The sequence below is a fragment of the Trichosurus vulpecula genome, chromosome 2, assembly GCF_011100635.1.
Source record: "Trichosurus vulpecula isolate mTriVul1 chromosome 2, mTriVul1.pri, whole genome shotgun sequence".
NCBI classification, from domain to species: domain Eukaryota; kingdom Metazoa; phylum Chordata; class Mammalia; order Diprotodontia; family Phalangeridae; genus Trichosurus; species Trichosurus vulpecula.
In genome coordinates this window covers 29,905,271-29,933,156 of record NC_050574.1, presented here as the reverse complement: position 1 = coordinate 29,933,156, position 27,886 = coordinate 29,905,271, and the positions used below count along the sequence as shown (strand labels likewise).

At 43.4% G+C, this 27,886-nt stretch overlaps 1 protein-coding gene across 1 annotated transcript in view; it reads right to left on the bottom strand.

The window, feature by feature from the left end:
- The window catches only part of MMEL1 (membrane metalloendopeptidase like 1), a 59,676-nt gene that overhangs the window by 5,290 nt on the left and 26,500 nt on the right, over nucleotides 1-27,886 (bottom strand). The window contains exons 9-21 of the mRNA XM_036746689.1: nucleotides 26,818-26,883; nucleotides 25,574-25,708; nucleotides 24,540-24,629; nucleotides 21,952-22,109; nucleotides 21,285-21,378; nucleotides 14,427-14,555; nucleotides 12,564-12,662; nucleotides 11,894-11,977; nucleotides 8,124-8,227; nucleotides 5,682-5,740; nucleotides 4,101-4,220; nucleotides 1,646-1,779; nucleotides 701-766 (exon numbers count right to left, since the gene is read on the bottom strand). Of these exons, the coding sequence (XP_036602584.1) occupies nucleotides 701-766; nucleotides 1,646-1,779; nucleotides 4,101-4,220; nucleotides 5,682-5,740; nucleotides 8,124-8,227; nucleotides 11,894-11,977; nucleotides 12,564-12,662; nucleotides 14,427-14,555; nucleotides 21,285-21,378; nucleotides 21,952-22,109; nucleotides 24,540-24,629; nucleotides 25,574-25,708; nucleotides 26,818-26,883 (1,338 nt within the window). The remainder of the gene's footprint in view (nucleotides 1-700; nucleotides 767-1,645; nucleotides 1,780-4,100; nucleotides 4,221-5,681; nucleotides 5,741-8,123; nucleotides 8,228-11,893; nucleotides 11,978-12,563; nucleotides 12,663-14,426; nucleotides 14,556-21,284; nucleotides 21,379-21,951; nucleotides 22,110-24,539; nucleotides 24,630-25,573; nucleotides 25,709-26,817; nucleotides 26,884-27,886) is intronic.

The window sequence follows — 27,886 nt, the reverse complement described above, 5'->3', positions numbered from 1 at the left end:
ATGTCTCACATAGCTAATAAGTGTCTGAGTCTGGATTTGAACTCAGGTCTTCCTGACTTCAGTCCCTGTGCTTTATCCACTGTTCCGTGAGATAGTCCTGGGCATCTCTGTCTGAGTTTCCGTGTTTTGAGGCACCACAGACAAAACCTTGTAAATGGAAGCTCTCCCCAGCTAAAGGGCAGGCACAAGTAAACAGAGGAAGCAGCACGGATTACTAATGGATTTGGAGTCAGAGGGTCTGGGTTCAAATCCTGGCTTTGCTGCTGACCACTTCTGTGACCTTGAGCAAGTACCTCGACTCCTCTGGGCCTCAGTTTACTCACCTGTTAAATGAGGCTTCTAAGGTCCTTTCTGGCTCTAGATCTATGGTCTTACAAATGCCTTGTCCTGTAGGGGAATGAGCACTGAGTTTAGAGCCAGACGACCCTTGTCTGAGTTATGATTCTGATCCTTGCTAGCTGAGATCCTTGGACAAATCATTTCACCTCTCTGCCTCGGTTTCCCTATCTGTAAAATGAGGGGATTAGACTAGATAATTTCTGCAATCTGTTTCTGTTCTAAATCCCAAGACCCTTTTGTCTCTCTTCTATTCTTTCAAATACCCAGGAAAGAATTTCATAATAGAGCCTGGCATAGGGCCCTGTATTGTATACAGTGGGCACTCAATAGGTGTTGAATGAAGGAGTGAAATCCAGCTTACCTTATAAGCTTGCCGAATGCCTCCATTATCTGCAATGTTTTCTCCTAGTGTGCCAATCCCACTTACCTGTGGGCATGAGAAAGGGAAAGCAGGATCGTGGAAGAAGACATTTCAAACTACTCCCCTTCAGCACCGTCTCCTACTGTTCCCTGGCAACTGCCTGCTTTTCTGTGGCGGGTCCCCACGCCTGGAATGCTTTCCCTCCTTCCGTCCCCCTCCCACAATCCCTAGCTCCCTCCAAGGCTTGGCTCAGTTGACACCTCCTCCAGGAAGCCTCTCCAGATCCCTCACATGATCCCTGCTCTCTCCTTCCATACAGCATCTTCTGCTTTATCTGGTTTTCCATGCAGGCCCTGGCATTCAGCAAATGTGGAATCAAATCCCCTCTAGAGATACTTTGTATCTCTTTTGATTTATCTTGTATACACCTGTACCATATATACTCTCTCTCCTCCCATTACAATGTAACTTTTTAAGAGTTTCAAACTATTTTATTGGGGGGAGGGACTGGGAATAGTATTTATTTTTATCTTTTATTTATTTTTATTTTTTAAAATATTTTTTTTCCAATTACACGTAAAGATAGTTTTCAACACTTATTTTTGTAAAATTTTGAGTTCCAAATTTTTCTTGCTTCCTCCCTTTCCTCCCCCTCCCCAAGAGAGCCAGCTATCTGATATAGGTTATACATGTACAATCAAGTCAAACATATTTCCACATAGAATTTAACTTCTTAAGGGCAGGAACCTAACATAGTGCCTGGCACACAGTAGGTGCTTTACATCTACTATGGTTGGTTGGTTGATTAAATGAATGGTGTAGCTGGCTGGTCCCATCCCAACCCCCTGACCCCTGGTCTTTTATTTCCCCAGGTCCCTCTGAGGACTTGATGCTCTGACTAGCAAGGTGGTGGCTGCACTTGGGTCCGCCATCACTCTCACTCACATGCTGGCCGCCGGCCAGGTCCCAGGTATAGTTGCCATACTGGTACACCATGCACTTTGTCTGCTCCTTGAAGTGCTGAGATGAGAAGTTACTCCACCAGTCCAACATGTTTCCATCTTTGTCAAAGTTTCTTCCTGGGGGAGAGGAGGGAAGGGGACTACCCAGGGGAGGACAACACTGGTTCTAAGATTACCAGTGAGGCCAATACATCCCTAAAGCACAAACCCTGCCCTGTTTCTGTTCATAAATGTTTCACATCACCATGAACAGAAAAGGAAAAAAAGCAACTACCAATGCTGGCAGGTGACTGTGACTTTGGGTCATCTGAGAGTCCATATGGGCAGCTAGGTGGCTTAGTGGATAGAACGCTGGGCTCAAAATCAGATAGACTCATCTTTCTGAGTTCAAATCTGGCCACAGATACTTACTAGCTGTGTGACCCTGGGCAAGTCATTTAATCCTTCTTGCCTCAGTTTCCTTATCTGAAGAATGAGCTGGAGAAGGAAATGTCAAACTACTCCTGTATCTTTGCCAAGAAAACCCCAGATGGGGTCACTGAGAGTTAGACAGAACTGGAAAATGACTTGATCTTTAACGTGGGCACTGAACATTCTAGAGAGGGGCAGCACATGGATGCTGATTTTATTTCACTCTTGCTGGCAAATGCAATGAGTGATTCTAGTACCATGATATATCAGCACCCATGGTGGATATTTGTAATCACCTATTGGTCTCTTACCAAAAGCCAGAAATGTGGATTTAACCCAGATGTACCTGGTTCACCTGGGGACACTTACCAATTTGAAATCTATAGTCCAAACAAGTCTTATGACTTCATAGCCACGCTTTCTATACATGCATGCTGTCCTAGCCATACTGGCTAACTAATTGCCACCTGAACTTGATATTCTATCTCCCACCTCCATGTCTTTGCCCAAGCTGTACCTCCTGTCTAGAATGCACTCCTATTTCACCTCTGTCTGATGAATTTCTAACTTCTTTCGAGGCTCAGCTCAGAGTCACCTTTTATGACTTTTCTGATCCCCCAGAAGTTAGTGTTCTCTCTTCTACACAATTTCTATTTAATTATCTCTCTATATGTTGTATCCTCTTATAGACTGATGGGAGGGTAGAGCCATGAACCCCAAAACTCCATTGAAGGAGGGAGCTCAGCTAAGGATGCCTATACATGCATTACTTTGGGAATCCTTTGATTTCCTCTCCCCTCCCCCATGTAGGGTGCCTTGTTCAGGCCCTCTCCCCTCCCCTTCCACCTTGTGGCCTGCCCCATTAGACTGTAAGCTCTTTGACGGGAGACAATGTTTTTCTTTTGTATTTGCATCCCCAGCACTTAGTACAATGCCTGGCACATACTAAGCACTTAATAAATGTTTACTGCTTGATCATGAGCTCCTTCAAGTGAGCAATTGTTTCATTTTCAGCTTTAGATTCCCAGTGTCTGGCAATTTGGGCAGGGAAACTGAACTTGTGATTTTATTGGTACATGTGCCAACTTATTGGTACAGGGTGAAAATGGAGTCTCCCAAAGTGCTCTACAGCTAGAGGTGACTCAGGGAGTGAAAAGATAAAGGACTTGCCCAGGGTCACAAAGCCCATGTGTGGCAGACAGGATTTGAACCCAGGTCTTCTAGATTCCAAGGTCTCTCTCTATTCACCATACCATTTTTCCTCTTGATCAAGAAGTACTTGGTGAATCACAAGCCCAATTTTGTGACAAAACAGGCTGGGCCCTGTACTTCCAAATGAATGTTTACCTTCCAAGTAGTCCCCTTGGAAGGCTGGACACATCTATAGTTCCTGCTTATAGGATCTTGGCTACAGAGCGGGTGAGGCTTTGAACATTGTCTAGTCAAAATGCCTCCTTTTACAGATAAAAACTATGCCCAGATGGGCTGCTAACCCAAATGGGATGGGTAGCCCCCCTAGGTAGTAGGGTCCCCCTTCTTGAAGGTCCTCAAGCAGAGGCCAGGTGGTCAGTTGTCAGGCATGTTGTAGAGGGAAGTTTTGTTTAGGTGTGGGTTGGATGGAGGTGGCTTCTGAGGGCCTCTATGACCCTTAGGCTCTATAGGACTTGCCCAATGTTACATGACTAGTATATGGTAGAGATTCAAATCAGATTCTCTCCATATTCCAAACCCAAGTGCTTCCCTCTATACTTCCAGTCTCCTCCTGGTACCATGAAGTGGAACCCAGTTCTTGTGTCACTTTTGAGCTTTGCACACATGGATGTCCCGTATCCTCAACCAGGCTGGGTGGTCTTTGAGGCCAGACATCATGACGTGGCCATTTCTGTCTCCCCTCATCCCCTCCACCCCCGACCCTTGCCTGGATCCTCAGCACTGAAGCTTTGAATACTACAATTGATCTCTCCCCATAGAGATTGGACCCGGAATGTGTGTGGTAGGAATGAGAGAAGGAGGAGGATCCTACTCACCATTGTCATCAAACCCATGGGTGATCTCATGGCCAATCACCATCCCAATCCCCCCAAAGTTCAAGGCCTGAAGCTGCTGTTTGCTGAAGAAAGGGGGCTGCAAGATCCCAGCAGGAAACACTGCAGAAGAAAGAAGGGATCATTGGCGCTGGAAGGGATCTCAGAGGTCGTTTGGTACAAACTCTTATTTTACAGACGAGGAAACTGAGGCCTAGAAAGTGGAAGTGAATTGCCTAAGGTCACACAGCTAGTGAGTGTCAAAGGCTGGATTCAAATCCAGGTCCTCTGACTCCAAAGCCAAGGTTCTTCACATTATATGACACTGTAGGCCTATTGTCTTGTTCTTTTCAATGGCCAACTGCTTGGGATGAGATCACAGGGTCAGAGGCTCATAGAGTTTGTCAGCCAGTCAGCCAAGGAGCATTTATTAAGTACCTGCTATGTGCCAGGAACTGTGTTAAGCACAGCTGAAGGTCAAAGAAAGGCAAAATCAGCCTCTACTATCAAGGAGCTCACAGCCAAATGGGGGAGACAACATGAAAACAACTCGCACAAACAAGATACAAGGACAAATTTTATAGATGAAGTAACTGAGGCTTGTAGAAAAGTTTCTGAAGTCACAATCCAGATCTTCTTGATTCCCAGTGCAATGATCATGGACTAGACTGAATTGATGGCATTTATCACCCAGGTGGCAGGGGTGAGAATCTGGTCACCAAGCCTCCCATGGAGGACGACAGAAGCCCTCAAAGTCCTGGAATGAGGCTCAGCAGTCATCTAGGGGAACTTAAAGGCCACTTCCTTCAAGCAGGTCTCCCTCAAACCCTTCCAAGCCCTGTAGACTTTCCACAATTTTTGGCATCTGTGGGGGGAGCCCCTAACTTCTGTTTTCATATACATATCTTTCCTTCATCTGCCAAATCAGCTTCTCATACTCATTCAAGGTTAACCTTTTGGGAGTTAAACCTACAAAAAGAGGCATTAGAAGGAAGGCTGGGTTTGGAGTGTGTGGATTTGGATTCAAATCCTACCTGCCCCTGGGTCCCTGAATGACCTTAGGTAAATTATTTTCCTTTTCTGGCCTCAGTTTCCTTATCTAGTTTTTCCTAGGTTTTATGTCAGAAAAAACCTCTCTATCAGAGCTGCTCCAAAATAGAAAGGCTACCTTGGGAGGGGATGGGTGACTCCTTCTTGGAGGTCTTCAGTCAAAGACTGGACAACCACTTGTTGGAAATGTTATAGTGGGAATGCCATTTGGGTGTGAGGTGGACTGGATGGCTTCTGGGGTCTCTTTTAACTCTCAAATTCTGGATTCTAGGTGAGCTATAGGATGGGAGGAAGAGGGGCAGGGGGCTAGATTAGGGAGATACCTCTGAGATTCTAAATAAAAAACTAATGGCCTTCCATCTCCTCATCTATAAAACAGAGATTTGGCCAAATGCCCTTTGATGACCCTGCTGATGGCCCTCCTCCCTTCTCTCAGGGGAGGAGGGGAGGGGAGTGACCAACAAATGAGGTAGGGTGGGAAGGAGAGGTATGGATTTCAGCAGAGGCCAAGAAGGAAGGGACTGCATCACCTACCAATCTGGTTTCGATTTGGAGAGTAAAAGGCATTGACTACGGCAGCCCCGATGATCCAGCTGAAAAAGAAGACAGTGACCAGAGATTAGGTTTGGTGCCTGTGGTCAAGCTCCAGATGACTATGGGCTGTCCCATGGAGAGGCAGCCTGGACTAGCATCAGGGATGGGCTGATCACACTTTGGCAAATCACTTAAATTCTCATCTCTAAGTTTCGTCTTCTATAAAATGGGAATGATTATACCGATAGTGCCCAGCTCTCAGGGTTGTTGTGTGGGGCTAAAAGAGATCTGGACATGTGAGCTTTTATTATTTTGGATATTAACATGATCATTTAAAGTCGCTAGATGGCGCCATAGTGCATAGAGTGCCAGGTCTGACATTAAGAAAGTTCATCTTCCTGAATTCAAACCTGGTCTCAGACACTCACCAGCTCTGTGACCCTAGGCAAGTCATTTAGCCCTGTTTGACTCAGTTTTCTTATCTGTAAAATGAGCCGGAGAAGGAATTAGCAAACTGCTCCAGTATCTCTTTCTAGAGAGCCCCAAATGGGGTCACAGAGAGTTGGATAAGACTAAAACAACTTGAACAACAAACACAAAAAATATTGTTTTGGAAGGTTCATAGAAGATGTCTCATATCAGGCAGGCTGCCTCTTTTTCTTTGTCCTTTCTCTCACCACAAGTGCTGTGTCATTTTATTTTAATATGAATGATATGAATGATACAAATACTGCAAAATAAAGCACTTGGAGGTTATTGTAGGAGCATAGATTTAGAGCTGGAAAGTACTATCTAGTGCAGCCCCTTCATTTTACTGGTGAAGAAAGTGAAGCCCAGAGAGGTTAAGTCATTTATCTAAGGTCACACAGGTAGTCAGTGGCAGTGTTGGGATGACTTAATATAGGTCCCCCTACTTCAAATCCATACCTTTATTACAATATTGATAGTATAAAAGATACCTGAAAGGGGCAGCCTAGTGCAGTGGAAAGACTGTGGGACTTTGAGTGCAACAAACAGGGTTCATGTCCCAGCTTTGCTGTTCAATAACCTGTGACCCTTCTCTGAGCCTGTTTCCTCGTCTGTGAAATATGAGTGTTGGATAAGATGGTTTCTAAGGACTCTTTCAGTTCTAAATCTGCTCTATATTAAAGCTAAACTGTAACTCCCCAGTGTTGTCCTGTCTTCTCCCATGTGGCTCTCTACCTTCTAGCTGGACACCTCCCAAAGCCTGGAATGCACCCACAGAATCTCAATGTTGGGACTTCATCTCCACCCATTTAAATATCTCTTAAAGCCTGGCTCAGGTGCCCAGGAAGCTTTCTTTAATTTACAAGATCGAAGAATCATTGATCTAGGGATGGAAGAGGTCACAGAGGTTACTTAGTCCACACCCCACCATTTTATATCTGAGGAAACTGAGGCTCAGAAAAGTCACATGACTCTTCCAAGGTCATAAAGCCAGAAAGTGGTGGAGCCAGATCTTTTGTATTCCAGGACTGTGCTCTTTCCCTAAGCCACAACTTTCACTGCAGTTACTCGTTTTACAGAAGGGGAAACCAAAATGTGAGAGAAGTAATTTGCTGAAGGTCACACAGGTAAAACAGCAGAATCAGGATTTGAACTCAGGTCCTCAGACTATAAATCCATGGCGCTTTCCACTGTATCACATTGCCTCTTATCATGATAATCCTGAGTCGTCCAGGAAAAAAAGATCATTTTTTTGAGAAAGCAGGAAAAAGGTGCTTTTGGGAAAGATTTCTGTCTATGTACATTTTTGTTTTTGCAGGGGGAAAGGCAGGGCAATTGGAGTTAAGTAACTTGCCAAAGGTCACACAGCTAGGAAGTGTGTCAAGTGTCTGAGGCCAGATTTGAACTCAGGTTCTCCTGACTCCAGGGCCGGTGCTCTACTCACTGTGCCACCTAGCTGCCCCCATAATGTTTTTAAAGGTTTGATGAGGGGGAGCTAGGTGATGCAGTGAATGGCACATCAGCCCTGGAGTCAGTAGCACCTGAGTTCAAATAACCAGTTGTACGATCCTGGGCAAGTCACTTAACCCCAACTACCTCATTAAAAAAAAAAAAAAGCTTGGTGATTTAAGGTGGTAAATCAGAGTGTTTAGACAGCTAGGTGGTACAGTGAACAGAGGGTCAAGAAGACCCGAGTTCAAATACTGCCTAGAGACTTACTAGCTCTGTGACCTTGGACAAGTCTCTTTGACATCTCTGGCTTCAGTTAGATGGGGATAATAACAGCACCCATGTCCCAGGGCTGTTTTGAGGATCAAATCAGATGATATTTGCTAAGCACAGTGCAAACCTTAAAGTGCTGTCAAAACGTGCGCTACTTTTTTCATTATTTTTAATCACATCTGCCTAAGACCACATCACATCAAGATCTGCTTAATCACATCTGCGCTCTTTTCCAGCTGCCACTGTACTCACACATCCTGGTCCACCTTCTCCCTCAATTTCTTCAGGCTTTTCTGTGCATTGGACTTGAGGTTCTGCAGTGTGTTCTCAAAGAACATGTCCTCTGTGAAGTTCAGCTAAGGAAAGGGAATGTTAATATGTAAAGCAATTAGTCCAAAGGATGAAGCTCTTTTGTTTGTTTGTTTGTAGAAAATCAATGAGCATGAAGAGAAGAGCTATTCCTGGACCAGCCTGCTGATATAATAAACAAACGAACAAATAAAATATTGATGATTACTTTCATTTTTTTAGCAGTCACTAATGGATGTGTCTACCCTAAGCACTGAAGTCTCCCCTATTTTTTAAAAATGATCCCTCCTGCGGTTTGGAACTATGCCCAAAGGGCTATAGAAATGTTCATACCCTTTGACCCAGCAATACCACTTCTAGGGTTGTATCCCAAAGAAATCACGCAAGCGGGAAAAGGACCCATATGTACAAGAATATTTATAGCAGCTCTCTTTGTGGTAGCCAAGAATTGGAAATCAAAGGGATGCCCATCAATTGGGGAATGGCTGAACAAGCTGTGGTATATGAAGGTGATGGAATACTATTGTGCCATAAGAAATGGGGATGATGCAGATTTCATAACAACCTGGAAAAACCTACACGACATAATGCTGAGTGAGCGGAGCAGAGCCAGGAGAACGTTATGCACAGCCACAGATATATGGATTCCGTGAGGACCAACCCTGACATACTGCGCTTTTCTCAGCAACCTAAGGGGCAAGGACAACTCCAGGGGACTCACGATGGAGAATGCTATCTTCATCGAGACAAAGAACTGCGAAGTTTGAATACAGACTGAGGCACACTACATGCTCGCCTTTTCTGCTTCTCTTTGTTTTGTTTTTGGGGTTGTTTTTTTTTTTTTGGTTCTGTTTCTTCTTTCTCATGATTCATTCCATTGGTCAAAATTCTTCTCCACGACTTGACTAGTGCATAAATTAATTCAATGCAAAGTTATACATGACAGTTATATGAGACTTCATGCCGTCTTGGGGAGGGAGGGGGGAGGGAGGGGAGAAAAACTGGAACTCAAAACTATGTAGAACCGTGTGTGGTAAACTAAAAATAAATAAAGAAATTTATAAAAAAAATGATCCCTCCTAATTTTAAAAAAAACATTTTGATTTTTTTTTTGGAGTGGAGAGGGCAGGGCAATTGCGGTTAAGTGACTTGCCTAAGGTCACACAGCTAATAAGTGTGTCAAGTGTCTGAGGGCAGATTTGAACTCAGGTCCTCCTGACTCCAGGGCTGGTGCTTTACTCACTGTACCACCTAGCTGCCCCTAAAACGTTTTTATTTAAAGTTTTGAATTCAAAATTCTATCCCGGCCTCCCTCACCCTACTTCTTGAGATAGTAAGCAATCAGATATAGGTAATACTCATGCAATTATGTAAAACATTTTCATATTAGTCATTTTGCACAAGAAGACTCAAAAGAAAAAAAAAGAAAGAAAGAAAGTGAAAAAAGCATGCTTCAGTCTGCATTCATACAATATCACTTCTTTCTCTGGAGGCAGATAGTATGCTTCATCATTAGTTCTTTGGGATTATCTTGGATCACTGTATTGGTGAGAATAGCTAAGTCATTCTCAGTTCTTCATCAAACAATATTGTGTATACAACGTCCTCCTGGTTCTCTTCAACTTCACTATGCATCAGTTCATGTAAGTCTTTCCAGGCTTTTCTGAAATCATCTTGCTTGTCATTTCTTCTAGCACAATAATATTTCATTACAATCATACACCACAGGTTATTTAGTCATTCCCTAATTGATGGGCATCCCTTTGATTTCCAAATCCTAGCCACCACAAAAAGAACGGCTATAAATCTTTTTTGTACAAATAAGTCCTTTTACCTTTTTTGGATGTCTTTGGGACATAAAACTAGCAGTGATATTGCTGGATCAAAGAGTAAGCATAGTTTTATAGCCCTTTGAGCATAGTTCCAAATTGCTCTTCAGAATGGTTGGATAAGTTCACCACTCTACCAAGAGTGCATTACTGTCCCAGTTTTCTCACATCCCTCCAACATCCAACATTTTCCTTTTTTGTCATATTAGCCACTCTGGTAGGTGTGAGGTGGTACCTCAGAATTATTTTAGTTTGCATTTCTCTGATAAATAGTGATTTAGAACATTTTTCCCCACATGACTATAGATAGCTTTCATTTCTTTGTATGAAAACTGTCAGTTCATATTTTTATAAATTTGACTCAGTTCTCTATATATTTGAGAAATAACGCCTTTATCAGAGATAGTTGTTACAAATATTTTCCCCAGTTTTCTGCTTTCCTTGTAATTTTGGTTGTATTGGTTTCATTTGTGCAAAAACTTTGTTTAACTTTACATAATCAAAATTATCTATTTTACATTTTGTAATGCTATCTATATCTTCCTTGTTCTTAAATCCTTCCCTTATCTATAAATCTGACAGATAAATATTCCATGCTCTCTTAATTTGCTTATGATATCAAGCCATTTAGTAAAAGCACACTCGAATATTCCCCAGGTAAAAGCATTTCCCAAAGGGGTGAAAAAAGGAGTTCCCAAGAATATAAGAGCCCCAGGCTTGAGTTAGCTCCTCAGACTCCAACCAAGATCCTTGGGCCCATGACAATAGTATAGACAGAAATTACAAATATGAGATTCAGAGAAGCCTGGAATGACTGTTCTGAACTGATGGGGACTGAAGTTCCTAGGTGTGTAAATCATTTACCCATTTTGACCTTATCTTGGTATACAGTGTGAGATGTTGATCTACACCTAGTTTCTGCCCTACTGTTTTCCAGTTTTCCCAGCAGTTTTTGTCAAACAATGAGTTTTTTTCCCAGATGTTTGTATCTTTAAGTTTATCATATACTAGATTTCTATAGTCATTTATTATAATGTAATTTGTACCCAATCTGTTCCACCGATCTACCACTCTATTTCTTAGCCCGTGCTAGATTGTTGTTTTGATAATTGCTCCTTTATTATAATACAGTTTGAGATCTGGTATGGCTAGGACACCTTCTTCCACATTTTTGAAGTCTCCCTTATGACAAAGGAAAATTGTTAAGCAAAACAACCCATTGCATAACCTCACCTACTAGTGTTTGTAGCATGCCACTCCCTCTTTAGGCTTGTTCTCATCTTCTCTCAACCTCTCCGGTGAGATGCAAGAGTAGCATTCCATTTTTTATTCTTTATTTTCTGGTGTCACAATTGGTACTCGGCTATCTAGCATTCCATCTCCTTTAAGTGTGATGTTCATTTCCATTCCTGTAATCATTTGGGGTCTTATTGTCCTGGTTCTATGAACTTCAGCCCCCATCAGTTCAGAACAGTCATCCCAGGCTTCTCTGAATCTCTCATATTTGTAATTTTGGTCTACACTATTGTCATGGGCCCAAGGATCTTGGTTGGAGTCTGAGGAGTTAATTCAAGCCTGGGGCTCTTACCTTCTTGGGAACTCCTTTTTTCACCCCTTTGGGAAATGCTTTCACCTAGGGAATATTTGAACATGCTTTTATTAAATGGCTTGGTTATTTTGAAACTTCAGGCTCTGGTTGATCATTGGACCACATATGGAGACCCCTTCTAGGACAAAGGTTGTGTTCTATCATATCCCTCCACCAGACTGTTCAGTTAGTCTTTTATAATGGGTACCCACAATGTTTCCAGTTCTTTGCCATTCTGACTAGCATTATTAAAGAAGATGAAATCAGAGAGTAACCGCTGGGGATGATGGCCTCACCTGGTAATATTCATCATCAAGTTTGTTATTTTGCTCTTCTAAAATGTAGTCTGGGTAACCAATCTGCTCCTTTATGGCTGTGGCCTATGATAGGGAAAGAAGGAAGAGGGTTGGAGAGTGGGAAGAACACTGAATTGGGGCAAACAAGAACTGGGTTCAAATCCTTGCAAGTCATTTCTATTTCCTGAACCTTAAGTTCATTTTCTATATATGGGGATATGGGATGGGTTTGTGATTTCAGGTGAGTGGAGTGACTCATTGCGTGAGAACTCCCTTCACTAATGTGGATTATATCCCATCACTGGCTTTGATAAACCAGTGTTACAGAGCTAGCAATTTTTAGATTTGAAGCCAGGTATCCTTGGCTCCAAGTACCCACTATTGTCTTGCAAGTAGAATTATCAATTTTATAAAATGAGTGTGAAAATCTCCTGATAATAATTACCTAAGATAACAAAGGTAGAAACATCGATGTGAGGAAAGTGGAAATGTCAGGGTTTATGATCTCCCACTTTGAGTAGAAAAGTCTAAGTTTGGCTAAAATAATAATTGTACATAAAAAGTGCACTTTCCCAGCTTACTAAGTGTGGGATAAATTTGTGGCTCCTAGACCAGGTAACAAGGACCAGTGACATCCCCAAATGAAGGAGCCCCCAAAGCTCTCACTGACCTTCTCCTGAGCCTTCTTCTTGGACAGTTCATCCATCCATTGTAACTCATTGAGGGTCTCAATAAAGACCTCACGTACTTTTTGGATGAGATCACTCACCTGAAAGGAAAAATTTAAGCAAAACTTTCCCCTGACTCAGAGCTGAGCCCTTACACTCCTCCCCCCTACACCTGGAATGTGTTTGCAGAACCTCAGCATCTGAAGGGGCTTCATCTCTGTCCACTTAAATACCTTTTCTTTTATGGTCTCTTTGCCCCAGAGGAGAGAACACTTGCCCAGGGCAAGTTATACTTTCTGTACTTTTTGAGTGTGAGGCAGGTCAGTGTTCTGCTAGAAGCCCTGAAGTCAGCAGGAGAGCAGCGTTCTGACCATGCTGGGACCTACTGCCTGACCAAAGCTCATGCTGGTATGGATAGAATCTTTCCATACCTCATATAACAGGTGATTGTATAAAAATAACTTTGAATTTGGAGTCAATAGAGTTGGAATCCTAATTCCTTACTAACCTAGGTGGGGAGGGGATTATTAAGCTCTCATTATGTGCTAGGCAGGGTAGCTAGGTGGGGCAATGAATAAAACACTATATCTGGAGTCAGGAAGACATCACTTCAAATCTGGCCTCATACACTTGCTAGCTGTGTGACCCTGGACAAGTCACTTCACCCTGTGTGCCTCAGTTTCCTCACCTATCAAATGAGCCAGAGAAGGAAATGGCAAACCACTCCAGTATCCTTGCCAAGAAAACCTCAAATGGGGTCACAAAGAGTCATCCATGACTGAATAATGTAACAACAAAGTGTTAGGCACTAAATGATTGACAAATATTACCTTATTTGATCCTCACTATAACCATGAAAGGTAGGTACTATTATTATCCCCATTTTACAGACAAGGACACTGAGGCATATAGGCATGTCCAAGGTAATCGGGTCACTAGTAAATGTCTGAGGCTGGATTTGAACTCAACTCTTTCAGATTCCAGTATCAGTGCTCTATCCACTCTATCACCTAGCTAGTTATTTCTCCTCTCTGGGCCTTACTCTCTGCCTCTAGAAAATCAGTGGGTTGAAGGGCAGCTGGGTGCCACAACAGGTAGAGCACTGGCCCTGGAGTCAGGAGGACCTGAGTTCAAATCCGGCCTCAGGCACTTACTAGCTGTGTGACCCTGGGCAAGTCACTTGACCCTGATTGCCTCCAATAAAGAAAGAAAAGAAAATCAGTGAGATCATTGCTTAGGTCCCTCCCAGCACCAAATCCTGGGTCCCTGGGACTAGCACAAGCTAAATTGGCAAATGCAGGGAATACATCTCCCCTGCATCTCCCCAACAGACAACTAAAGTCACTTCCTGGCTAAGCACTGAACTTGTCCTCACTCTAATTCAATCTGGGCTCCTCAATTTAGGGCTGGAGAAGAAGAAGGAGCTTCCAATAGGAGACAACATGGTTTGGAAGTTGGGCCCTGTTACTCAGAACAAGTCACTGTGCCTCAGTTTTCCTCATCCATAAAATAAGACAATAGGATTGTAGCAAAGATGACCCAATAGTAGGTTTTCACTCTTTTTTTGCTCCTGTACATACATTAATGATGAATAAAGGTTACGTTATGTTTAACAAGACAAGCTGGCTTGACCTCTTAGAGGAAGGCGTTTGAACAAGATTAGGAGATGAAGAATACACAACATCCACTGTGGATCAGGTTCAGAGCTGGACTCTAGGGGATTGGGCTGACCTGGATCCCTCTTCCCACTAGAGTCCTCTGGCCCTCAAGTTTGTATGGTATGGGAGGTAGGGAGCCTGGGGCAGCAGGATGCTGGAGTGAGTGAAGGAGTGGTGCAGGAAGACCAGGAGTGGTGCTTTACCTACCATCCTCTTACTCTCGCCAGCAAATGATTGTTTCACGTAGAGGGCACCCACTGCGCTCTCCATGTTGTTGTTGACATAACGCACGCATTCCCGCCACTGTACGTCCTCCAGCGAAGTCCCATACAGAGCCTGGAGGGAGAGAAACAGTGTATACTCTCCCCTCCTCTCCCTTATCCACTCATTCATATATTCATTTACACAGTCACTCATTCATTCATGTATTCTTCTATATTATTCATTCACCTGCTCTGCATATGGTCTTAGGACCATATGAGGAAATGACCATCAACTCTATTTCCAAGGGTCACATGGCTTACTTGGGGAGACAAACCACAGGGAATCACAGAATCTCAGGGTTGGAAGGGATGTCAGAGGTCATAGGTTTTAGAATTAGAAGCCACCTTAAAGGTTGTCTAGTCCAATCCTCTCAACTTACAGATGGGCTAGAGAAGGTAAGTGATTATTTGTTTAAGGTTACGCAGGTAAGAAATAGTCTGGTCCATACGGTGACCTCAGGTGAATAATTTCACTTTTCTGGGCGTCCTGTGTAAAATGAGGAGGTTTGACTAGATGGTGTCAGAGGCTCCTTCCAATTCTAGGTATATGGATGACTCTGCGATTCTAGGTAACAGAATCTCTGAGGTGGAAGAGGACTCATCAGCCATCTAGTCCAGCCCATACCCAAATGGGAGCCCTACCCATGACATCCCCACCTTCTTCTGTTTGAATACCTCTAGTGATGAGCAAAAAAGCAACCCATTCTGCTTTTTAACAACTATTGTTTGGAATTTTTTCCCTTACATTGAGACAAAATCTGACCCTCTGCAACTCCTGAGGACCTCATAACTTCCAGTTTTGCCCTTTGGGGAGAAGCTGAACAAAACTAATCTCTCTTCCACATGACAGTCAGACAGGTACAGAGAGTGCTAGGAAGGAGACATGTACCTAATGAGGGTTGTGGAAAGGAAGCACATGGAGAAAAAGAACTCAGAGGAGGGAGAGATGACTGTGAGCTGGGGTGGGTTTTCTGGAGGGAGAGGGATTGGGCTAGACTTTACAAGACGACTAGAATTTCAATTGGCAGTGATACTAGTGAGCATGGGTATTTTACATGGAAGGGAAGAAAGGGAGTAATCACTGAGGCTGAAATTCATGTGGACAGTGAAGGGTCTGGTCTGGGGTGGGGGTACCAGGAAGCTGGAGCTGGAGAGAAGCTTAGGGCCAGACGGTGGAAGGCTTCAACTGTTAAGAAGTTTTTATTTTATTTGGCAGGCAGTGAGTCAATCACAGGGTCCCTCCTTGAATTTCTAGATAAGGACTTGTTCTTCTGGAAGAAGACATTTGCCTCTGTTTACCAAACTCATCCTTCTCCATTGCTTTCTCCCACTTTCTCCTTTCCACTGACTCGTTAGATATTTAGAATGCTCTTCACTTGTTAGATAGAGGGAATGCCCTTCACTGAGCCCATACTCTCTAATATCTGCCTGATGGTGGGACTTAAGTTTTCACCAGATGACTTCTGATGTTCCCAGAGGATAGAATCAGAGTACCGTAGTCTAGTAAACAAAACCCTAGTCTTGAGTTGAGGCAGCTAAGTGGCACCATAATGCATAGACTACCAGGCTTCGAATTGGGAAGACTCATATTTATGAATTCAAATTTGGCCTCAGACACTTCCTAGCAGTGTAACCCAGGGCAAGTCACTTAACCCTATTTGGCTCAGTTTCCTTAATTGTAAAATGAGCTGGAGAAGGAAATGACAAACCACTCCAGCATCTTTGCCAAGAAAACCCCCAATAGGGTCATCAAGAGCTGGATACAACTGAAAACTACTGAATTCGTCTCAAGTTAAGTCCTATCTGTCACTAAATGGCCTCAAATCATAGAACCCTAGAATTGGAAAGGACCTCAGAAGAGATGTGATACAACCTGTATCTGAATGAAAATCCATTCTACAATAACAATAATAAAAACTAACACTTATGTAGTGCTTTCTGTGTGTTACTGTGCTAACTGCTTCATAATTGTTATCTCACCTGATCCTTACAACAATCCTGGGAAGAAGTAGGAGCTATTATCATCCCAATTTAACAGATGAAGAAACAGACAAACAGGTTTAGTGACTTGCCTAGGGTCCTGCAGCTAGTAAGTATCTGAGGCTGGCTTTGGACTCAGGCCTTTTTGATTTCAGGCCCAATTATCTACTGTGCCACCTAGCTGCCCCATATGATCTCCCCAATATGTGGTCCTCCAGCTTCCACTTGAAAATCTCAAGGAAGGAGGAACCTACTACCACTTGAGGTCACTTGTTTTACTTTGGAACAACTCTCATTGTCAGAACATTTTTTTCTGGACACCAAGCCTCCTTCTTGACATGTCTACACTCTTGGGACCCAAGAAAGACAATACAGTTAATCCTTCTTTTCTATAATAGGTTTTGCAGGTGGGAGAAATGAATATTTTTCTCTTGTATATAGTAACTAATTATTGAATCAGGACTAAGGTTTTTCCCCTTTTCTACTTCCCCATCCAGAAACCAACCAGTGTGGGAAATCTCTCTTAAAGATTTCCCCAGGTCAAGATCTAGTCAGAAGGTAAAAGACATTCTAAGTTTGGGCTAATGGGTGCATTCCTGCTCATTGTGTTTGCTCAGACAGATCTGGGGAAGTGTTAATTCTCCCCTTGGTCAGACAGGTGATATGATATCAGATACCATATCAGACAAGATATGGATGACCCAAGTCATGTACCCCAAGACCCTCATTTTAATATAGCCCACCTCCCATTGTGTTAACCAATCAGAGTTGATTGGTGCTGCCCCAGGAATACCTACTCTTTGAAGGACATAAAACTGTAAGTCCACCACCATTAGGGGTCTTTGGTGTAAGGAAGGTAGCCAAATGACCATCCTTTTATCAATAAACATGCTGGACTTATTAATTAAATGATTAAATTACCCACAAACTATGTTTCTCTAACCTTCTTAAACATCACAAAAGGATTGGAGGGGTAGCTAGATGCGTGAAGTGGAGGTCTACACTTTGATGGAGTAGGGCATGGAGTTGGGGAGAAGATAACTTGGGAAGGGCTGGACTCAATGATAAGCTGTACAAGGGGATCTGGGCTGAAGCTACACAGTCTTTAGAACTGGACACAGTCCATAGTTGTATTCATAAACACACCATAAACAATCCATTTTCCCCAACACATCAGTAGAGACTTTGGGAAAGGAGCTGTTTAGGAAACTCACCCAAGTCCCTCCATGAGAGAAGAGGTCCAGGGCCCAGGAGCCATCTCCCCCTCATTTAATACCCTGATCTAGGATTGCGATTGCACATTTGGTCCAAACATTGCAGTTAAGCCTCAGGCCCCAGTCTCAATCCCTACACAATCTATTAGGAAAGAGTGAGTCCTGGTTCTTTCCCTTCTCTGGGGCTGAGTATTTCTACAAAGTGAGGAGGATCAATTTTGAGACTAGAAAATTAAAGATTTTGATTTGACAGCTGCTTCAGAGGTCATCTAGTGTAATTCACATTTTTTTTTTATTTGGTTTTCAGCATTGATTTTCACAACAGTTTGAATTACAAATTTTCTCCCCATTTCTGCCCTCCCCCCCCACTCCAAGATGGCGTATATTCTGGTTGCCCTGTTCCCCAGTCAGCCCTCCCCTCTATCACCCCCCTCCCCTCTCATCCCCTTTTCCTTTCCTTTCTTGTAGGGCAAGATAAATTTCTACGCCCCATTGCCTGTGTATCTTATTTTTTAGTTGCATACAAAAAGTTTTTTTGTTTTTGAACATCTGATTTTAAAACTTTGAGTTCCAAATTCCCTTCCCTCTTCCCTTCCCACCCACCCTCCCTAAGAAGTTGAGCAATTCAACCTAGGCCACACATGTATTATTATGTATAACCCTTCCACAATACTCATGTTGTGAAAGGCTAACTACATTTTGCTCCTTCCCAGCCCATCCCGCTTTATTGAATTTTCTCCCTTGACCCTGTCCCCTTTCCAAAGTGTTTGTTTTGATTACCTCCACCCCCATCTGCCCTCCCCTCCATCATCCCCCCCCCCCGCCTTTTATTTTTTTTTTATCTTCCTCCCTCTTCTTTCCTGTGGGGTAAGATACCCAACTGAGTATGTATGGTATTCCCCCTCAGGCCAAATCTGATGAGAGCAAGGTTCACTCATTCCCCCCTCACCTGCCCTCTCCCCTTCTCCCATAGAACTGCTTCCTCTTGCCACCTTTATGGGAGATAATCCACCCCATTCTATCTCTCCCTATCTCCCTCTCTCAGTATGTTACTCTCTCATCCCTTAATTTCATTTTATTTCTTTTAGATATCTTCTCTTCATCCTCAACTCACCCTGTGTCTGCTCTCTCTCTTTTACATATATATATATACACATACATACATATACACATAGATACATACATACATTCACATTCACTTATATATATACTTATATATATATATGCATATATATATGTATATATATGCATATATATATGTATATATATGCATATTCCCTTCAACTACCCTAATACTGAGGTCTCATGAATCATACTCATCATCTTTCCATGTAGGAATGTAAACAAAACAGTTCAACTTTAGTAAGTCCCTTGCAATTTCCGTTTCTTGATTACCTTTTCATGCTTCTCTTGATTCTTGTGTTTGAAAGTCAAATTTTCTATTCAGTTCTGGTCTTTTCACTGAGAAAGCTTGAAAGTCCTCTATTTTATTGAAAGTCCATATTTTGCCTTGGAACATGATACTCAGTTTTGCTGGGTAGGTGATTCTAGGTTTTAATCCTAGCTCCATTGACCTCCGGAATATCGCATTCCAAGCCCTTCGATCTCTTAATGTAGAAGCTGCCAGATCTTGGGTTATTCTGATTGGGTTTCCACAATACTCAAATTGTTTCTTTCTGGCTGCTTGCAGTATTTTCTCCTTGATCTGGGAGCTCTGGAATTTGGCGACAATATTCCTAGGAGATTTCTTTTTGGGATCTATTTGCGGAGGCGATCGATGGATTCTTTCAATTTCTATTTTGCCCTGTGGCTCTAGAATATCAGGGCAGTTCTCCTTGATAATTTCCTGAAAGATGGTATCTAGGCTCTTTTTTTGATCATGGCTTTCAGGTAGTCCAATAATTTTTAAATTATTTCTCCTGGATCTATTTTCCAGGTCAGTGGTTTTTCCAAGGAGATATTTCACATTGTCTTCCATTTTTTTATTCCTCTGGTTCTGTTTTATAATATCCTGATTTCTCATAAAGTCACTAGCTTCCACTTGCTCCAATCTAATTTTTAAAGTAGTATTTTCTTCAGTGGTCTTTTGGACCTCCTTTTCCATTTGGCTAATTCTGCCTTTCAAGGAATTCTTCTCCTCATTGGCTTTTTGGAGCTCTTTTGCCATTTGAGTTAGTCTATTTTTTAAGGTGTTGTTTTCTTCAGTGTATTTTTCAGTATTTTTTGGGTCTCCTTTAGCAAGTCATTGACTTGTTTTTCATGGTTTTCTCGCATCCTTCTTATTTCTCTTCCCAATTTTTCCTCTACTTCTCTAACTTGCTTTTCCAAATCCTTTTTGAGCTCTTCCATGACCTGAGACCAGTTCATGTTTTTCTTGGAGGCTTTGGTTGTAGGCTCTATGACTTTGTTGTCTTCTTTAGGCTGTATGTTTTGGTCTTCTTTGTCACCAAAGAAAGAATCCAAAGTCTGAGACTGAATCTGGGCGCGTTTTCGCGTCCTGGCCATATTCCCAACCAACTAACTTGACCCTTGAATTTTTCAGTGGGGTATGACTGCTTGTAGATTACAGAGTTCTATGTTCTACGTTTGGGGGGGAGGTGCCAGCTCTATCAGAGCCACACTCCTCCTTCCCCAAGGACCCCCAGTCCAGACTGGGCTCAGATCTTCGGCAGGCTGTGCACCCCTGCTGTGATCCACCACTTAATTCCTCCCACCAGGTGGGCCTGGAGCCGGAAGTAACAACAGCTGTAGCTGCCCCACCTCCGCTGCCCCCGGGGCTGGAAGCCGAACCGCGAACTCCTTCCACTCCCGCAGCTTTTCCCACTAACCTTCTCCGCAGTCTTTGGTGTTTGTGGGTCGAGGGGTCTGGTAACTGCCGCAGCTCACATATTCAGGGCGCTAGGGCCCCCTCCGCCAGGCTTCTGGTCTGGATCGTCCACGCCGCTCAGGCTGGGCTCTGCTCCACTCCGTTCCCAGCTCCCAGCTCCCAGCTCCCAGCTCCGTGTGGAATAGAGCTCACCCAGAGACCATCTGGGCTGTTCTGGGCTGGAGCCCTGCTTCCCTCTGCTGTTCTGTGGGTTCTGCCGTTCTAGAATTGGTTCAGAGCCATTTTTATAGGTTTTTGGAGGGACTTGGGTACGGAGCTCACTCTAGTCCGTGCTTACCAGCCGCCATCTTCTGTAATTCACATTTTAGAGATGAAGTTGAGAATAGAAAGTGATGTGCCTAAGATCACACAGGTAATGTCGGAGCTAGGATTTGAACCCAGCTCCTGTGGTTCTAAATCCAGTTCTCTTTCAAATATACTAGACTATTCTGGATGTTAGTGAGGGATAATAGAGAGTGGACTGGCTTTGGAGTTAAGAAGACAGGGGTTCAAGTCCTTCTGACATACACTGGGAATTTTTTTGAGATTATTGGTTAGAGAAAAACTGTTGATCTGTACCAGGGGAGGGTGCTTCCACACTGGGAGTTCTTCACCTTGATGAAATGAAAGGAATAAGAGAAAAAAGATGGGGATGCTCCCCAAGAGGGATATGGTATGGAAATCACAATCTAGCAGACCTGTGAGCCCTTTATTCCATTTACTAGGCCTATGGGTGACTCACCTTGCGATAGCTGACTCGGGCTTCCTTGAATCGATGGCTCAGGTTACTAATTTGATCCTGCACCAGGCGCCAGACCAGGTAGTTTTGGATGGTTCTGGGAACAGATGAGTAGAGTCCCTCATTAGTGCCCAGGGAAGGGTCAGGAAGGGGGCTGGAAGGGGAAAGGGATAGAAATGGGGTTGGAGACAGGGTCTTCTGGTTCCTCACTGTCAGAGTAAAAAGTCTTTCCAATTGGAGATGATAAGTCTGGGGAAAGGGCTGGCCTTACAAAAGAGAGGAATAGGCAATTGAGAAGATGCTATGGTTTAGAGATCCTAAGAAGAAATTCCTTTCCTTCTCTCAGGTCTCTTTTTCCACCTGAAATTTCACCAAAAGAAATCAGGTTGTTTCATAGGTGGGAATGCAACTACTTCCTGAGAGGGATAGTACATTAACCCTCATCAGTCATTTATACCTTAGTGTGAATGAACACATTGGCTCTTTTCCTGGGAGCAGGTTTTGATGGAAGTGTTGGTGTTGGAAATCTGGGGTACTGGGTGCTTGAAAAGTAAAGCGGAGAGGATACCACAGAAGGAGGAAAAACAAAAGAATAAGGGGAGGCTGAGGCTGATGAAGCCAAAAGTTCAAAGCCATCAGAGTGACATGGGCTGGCCATGCCTATTCTCACCTGGCTGGGTACTTGCTGATGATTTCTTGAAGACTCTGGAGGTAAGGAACCCCATACACCACGACCTCCTCATTTTCCAGGATGTTAATGTTTACCGAGGACATGACAATTTGTATAAAGACAGTCCAATTGAAGTTCTGTGAGAAAGGATCACAGACCTGGTGTGGTGTAATGGAAAGAACACTGGCATTAGAGGACCTGGGTTCAAATCTTCCTAATGCACAGGCCCAGTCAAATCAGTCCTTTCCTCATGAGGAGGCCAGGCCATCCCCTCTGGCTAGAACATATCATTTCCTCCTCATCATTGCCTTTCAAAATTCTTTCTTCTTCCTATTAGGCTCAAGTAACATCCCCTCTCTGAGGATGTTCCTGATTCACAATGTGTGGCTTTCTTCTTTGTCCCCCTCACTCCCCACCTGGCATTCTATCTATTTCTGTGAACACATGTCATGCCTCACTCTTCTCTCTGCTCTCTTCCAGACTTTCAATAGAGTGTAAGCTTTTAAAAAAATTAGATTTTTTAATTTCAGTTTACAACATTCAGTTCCACAAGTTTTTGAGTTCTGAATTTTCTTCCCCTCCATCCCCTCCCCCCTTCTCCATCCCCCCTCCCCCACAAGATGGCATGTAATCCAATATAGGTTCTACATATACCTTTGCATTGAACTTATTTACATAATAGTCCAGTCATAAAGAAGAATTATAACCCATGGAATGAATCATAAGAAAGGAGAAATGAAACCAAAAAAGAAGGAAAAAAAGAGAGCGAATAGTTTGCCTCAATCTGCATTCAGACCCCATAATTCTTTCTCTCGATGTAGACGGCTCTTTCTATCATGAGTCCTTTGGAGCTGTCTTTGAACCTTGCATTGCTGAGAAGAGCCAAGTCCATCAAGGTTAGTCATCACAGAAGCAGTATGTCTGTGGTTGTGTACAATGTTCTCCTGGCATGTAAGCTTTTGAAGATTAGGGGCTGTGCCATATTTTAAATCTTCCTATTATTCATTCAGTCCATCCATATTCACTTATTAAGCACCTACCATGGGCCAGAGACTATGTTAAGCAGTAGACATATAACAACAACAGTAACATGACAACAAAAGAAGGCCTGCCCTCAGCTCACATTATGATAGAAGAGGGGCCTTTAACCACTGAATGGGTGTTGCCTCAAACTGGGGCCTGGGGAAGACCTTAGCTTAAAAAGGCCAAGGTTACTTTCACTGCACCTGGGACTATCGCCAATTGTCCTGACCTATGTCTTGCCACTGGACTCAGATGACCCAGGAGAAGAGAGTGAGGTTGGTGAATTTGCACAGCTCTGCCTCACTTAAATCCAATTCACTTACAAATCAAGACCTCAACCTCCTGATGTCATTGGTGCTCTTGGAGAATGAAAGATGAACAACAACAGAGGTGACAATATGGAAATAACTGATTACATACAAGCTATAAGTAGTGTGGCAGCTAGGTGGTGCCATAATGCATACAGCACTGAGCTTGGAGTTAGGAAGACTCAACTTTCTGAGTTCAAGTTTGGCCTCAGACACTTGCTAGCTGTGTGACTCTGGGCAAGTCACAACCCTGTTAGTCTTTGTTTCCTCATTTGTAAAATGAGCTGGAGAAGGAAATGGCAAACCACTCTAGTGTCTGCAAAGAGTTGGGAGATGGTATCTTGTGCCAGAAGGCCAGCATCAGAGAAGACCATATGTTTCATGTGGTATCTTCCACAGGAAGAGAGGAAAGTTAGTGAGTTTAGTTTTGGACATGTTGAGCTAAATATTTCTATGGGACAGGTCTTCCAGCTGTCCTGTCTTTCTACCTTCTGTCTGACCCTGGCTCAGGGCCTTCTTCTTCCATCCATGATCAAACAAAGAGACAGACAGAAATACAGATTGAGAAGTTCAGCAAGCATTTGGAGATATGAGACTGCAGGTCAGGAATGAGGTGGGAGCTAGACATATAAATCTTAGAGTCGTCTTCACAGAAATGATGATAGAATTCATGGGAGTTCATGAAATCACCAAGAGAAATAGTATAGAGGGAGAAGAGAAGAGGACCTTGGTGGATGCCCACAGTGAATGAGCCAAGACCTCAGCAAAGGAAACTGAGCAGAGGTTAGACTGGTAAGAGAACCAGGGGTGTCATGAAAACAAAGAGAAAAGAGAGTAACAAGGGGGAGAGGGCTATCAACAATGTCAAAGGCCACAGAGAGGTCAAGGACGATGAGGATTGAGAAAAGGCCACTGGAGTTGGCAATTAATAGTTCATTGGTGATTTTAGAGAAAGCAGTTTCAGTTGAATGATCAGGTCAAAAGCCAGACTGAAGAGAGAGAAGACAAGAATGAAAGGAAAGGACAAAGTGGGTGCTCAACAAATGCATGAAGAATTGATCAAATAATATACAACCAGCCTTCTGTCCTCCACCTGAAAGTGGTTTTTTTTGTTTTGTTTTGCTTTTTTTTGTTTTGTTTTGTTTTGTTTTGTTTTTGCTATTGGTGTAAGTCTGGTAAACACCATCCCTCTTCCGACAAAGCCCCAGACAGACAGACATACAGACAGATGAGAAACTGAGGAAGCTGCAAAATTACCTTGAAGGGAAAGGTACTCTGGAGTTGAGATATATTCATTCTGTGATAGAGGAGAGTGACATCATGCCTTTCCTCTTGAGGTGAAGTGGCCTGGGGGGAAGATTTAAAATTGGGTCACCATTAGTGGGAACAACCCCCTAAAACTGTCCAGATCTACATACCCAAGAAGCCACAGGTCAGAATCTCCATGGTTTCTCTTTGCTGTCTCAAGTAATCCCATGATCCTCAGGGAAAGAGAAGTCAGGCATAGGACCTGGCACAGAGAAGGTGACTGATAAATGCTTATTGGTTGACTAATTAAACTCTGGCCACTAACAAATGTTGATTAGCAGCCCTTCTGGGGAAGAAGTGTGGTTATATTAGCATAAAGAATACTGAATCTGGAGTCAGAGGTCCTGGGTTCAGATGTCACCTCTGATGCTCCTTATGTAACCTTGGGTAGGTAATGTCAATTTTCTTATCTGCAAAATGAAGGGGTTAGACCAGATGGCCTCTGAGCTCCTTCTAGGTCTCCATCGAGGATCCTATTAGAGCTGGAAGCAAGCTTGGATGTCATCTAGCCCAATCCCCTTATTTTACATAGGAGAATAACCTGAGGTCCAAAGAAGTGACTTGTCCAAGGCCATACTAGTAATCAATAGCAAAGCCTGACCTCCAACCCAGATCTATAATCCTATAATTTTCTTCATCCATCTCCCATGGACCCTGCTTTCTCTTCCACCAAAGCCAGATCCCACCTGACCATTTTCCCTAGCTATCCCCCACACCTAGAATACTTTTCTTCCTCATCTCCATTTCCTGCCTTCCTTGGCCTCCTTTCAGTCTCAGCTGAAGTCCTGCCTCCTATCAAGCCTTCCCTAGACCTGCTTAATTCCCTCTGAGGCGATGTGCAATTTAGCCTGTCTATTTGTATGCTGTCTCCTCCATTAGCCTGCAAATTTGTATCCTTATCACTCTGTGGGCTTGAACAGTGTCTAGCCCACAGAGGATACTTAATTAAAACTGGTCTCTTTGGCCTTTACATCGTTACTCACTTTGGCAATTTCAGTTTCAAATTTCATCACCAGCAACATTTCATTCTCTACAAACTCATCATCTTTGGTGAAGTTCAGATCGGCTCGAATCATCTTGGCAATGCTGATCATGAACTGGAGGTATGCCTCCCGGACCTGGGCCAGAGGGTAGACAAAGTCGGTCAGGAGAGAGACAAGAACAGAGGGGCAGAGACACTCAGGCAGAAATGCCCCACCCCTCCCAATGTCTAGGTCTGTTTTTTTTGTACCTTCCCACAGGGGCACACAAGCCCACTACCCTAAGGAAGCATAGAGCTCCTCAAAGAACATTTAAGGAGTTCCAGGATTTAGAGCTGGAAGGGACCTTAAGAGATCATGTTTGCCAACCTGTTCATTTTACAGAGGAAGAAATGAGTCTCAGAGAGGGGAGGGGACTGGGCCAATGGCACAGTGCTTTTAAGGAGCAGAGCCAGGATTCGAACCCAAGGTCTGACTGCTTCCAGGACTCTTTCCACTCCATCCTGCCCCAGGTATTCAGAAACTGAGAGAGTTGGGGAAGGGTGGTATCTTTGACTTAGAACTTAGAAAATACTTTTGAAGTCATCTGGTTCCTACTCCCTCATTTTATAGATGAAGGAGAATGAGATCCAGAGGAAGTAAAATGACTTATGTAGGTTACACCACTTGTAAGTGGAAAAGATTCAAGCCCAGGTCCTCTGACTTTAAATTCAGGGGCTTTCCATTATGTCTTAGTGCCTTTTCATGAAAGACCCTTAGATACAATCAACTTCAAACCTTTTGTTTTCAGAAGAGGAAGAAATAAATCTGAGAGAGGTCACCTGGTCCTGTGTTCCAGGTGGTAAGGAAGCCCTTTAACAGCATCCCCAGCCAGGACTGAAAGTTAATGTTGTATCAGGGCATCTAAATCCACTAATGCACTAATGTATTTTTTAAGAGGATTCTTCTTATGAATAAGGAAGCCTCCTGGTGATTCCCATATTCCCACATACAGCCAAGGAGAGGGGCAGAGGAGCTGGGAGGAATTGTCTTGGGAGGCTAGGATGGGCTTGAAGGAGGAGAGGGGGCTGGATGCAAATGCTCTCTGTTTCTCAATTGGACCAAGGGCTTCCTTGTGTGCATAGATATCACTGGCAGCACTGGCAGGGGAGGGGTGTGTGTGTATGTGTGTGTGTGTGTGTGTGTAGGGGGAAGACCATCCTCTTAACATCCACATGAATCCCACCTCAATGAAGGGTTGCACTGACCCTCTGGTAGTTGCCACTGTTGAAGTAATAGTCTCTGGAAGGCATGCCCAGTGATGGCTGGTCAATCTGCAGGCCAAATACAGAATGAGATGTGAAGGGGAAGGGGCAGGGAGAAGCACAACTCCACCCTCTACCCCACCCCCACAGGTGAAGGCCATAATGAGTGTGATCACAATAGGAAGGCAGAGGGGAGGGGAGTACTGGGCACAGTCCCTCAAGATGAAGTGGTTAGGGGGCAGTCCGCTCTAGCACATCTATGTCATGCATTGGCCCAATCAGTACTGGGCACAGTCCCTCAAGATGAAGTGGTTAGGGGGCAGTCCGCTCTAGCACATCTATGTCATGCATTGGCCCAATCAATGAAGGGATGGTTTGCTGTTGGTAAAGAGTTTAGGGTGTCAGTAATAACAATAATAGTGATAATAAATGATAGCAACTGGCATTTATCTGGCCCTTTAAGGCTTGCAAATCTCCTTACATGTATGTAACCCTCAAAATAAGCCTGAGATGTAGGTGCTATTGCTAACTCCATTTTACAGATGAGAAAACTGAGGCAGACAGAGGGTAAGTCCCTTGCCTGGGGTCCCACAGCTAGTAAGTGTCTGAAGCTGGATTTGAACTCAGATCCTCCTGACTTCAAGTCTGAATGAGATAACATAGATACAATGTGCTTTTCAAACCTATACAAATGCGAGCTTCTCTATCTACTTCCTCCATGCAGAGGAAAACAATTAGCAAACCAATGAAATGAGTTTCTCTTTAGCCTTTTGTTGCCATTACTAACTGCCCTGACTGACTTTTAGTAAATAAAAGTATGTTTGGTTTCCTGTGATTCATAATTTTTTCATAGTTTAGAGCTATGTCCCACATATACCTTCCCAAGGGCTAACTTCTGTAATGCAGATTGGAAATCAGAAACAGATCTGGGAATAGAAGATTCAACTCCAGGACACATCTATTTCCTAATTAGGGGAAGGGGGGCACTACCAGCTTTGAATGTGGCACATGGTCTCCTGGAAGAAGATCATTCTCCCGTACCTAGGAGCAGACTTAGAAAAAGAATGATTCA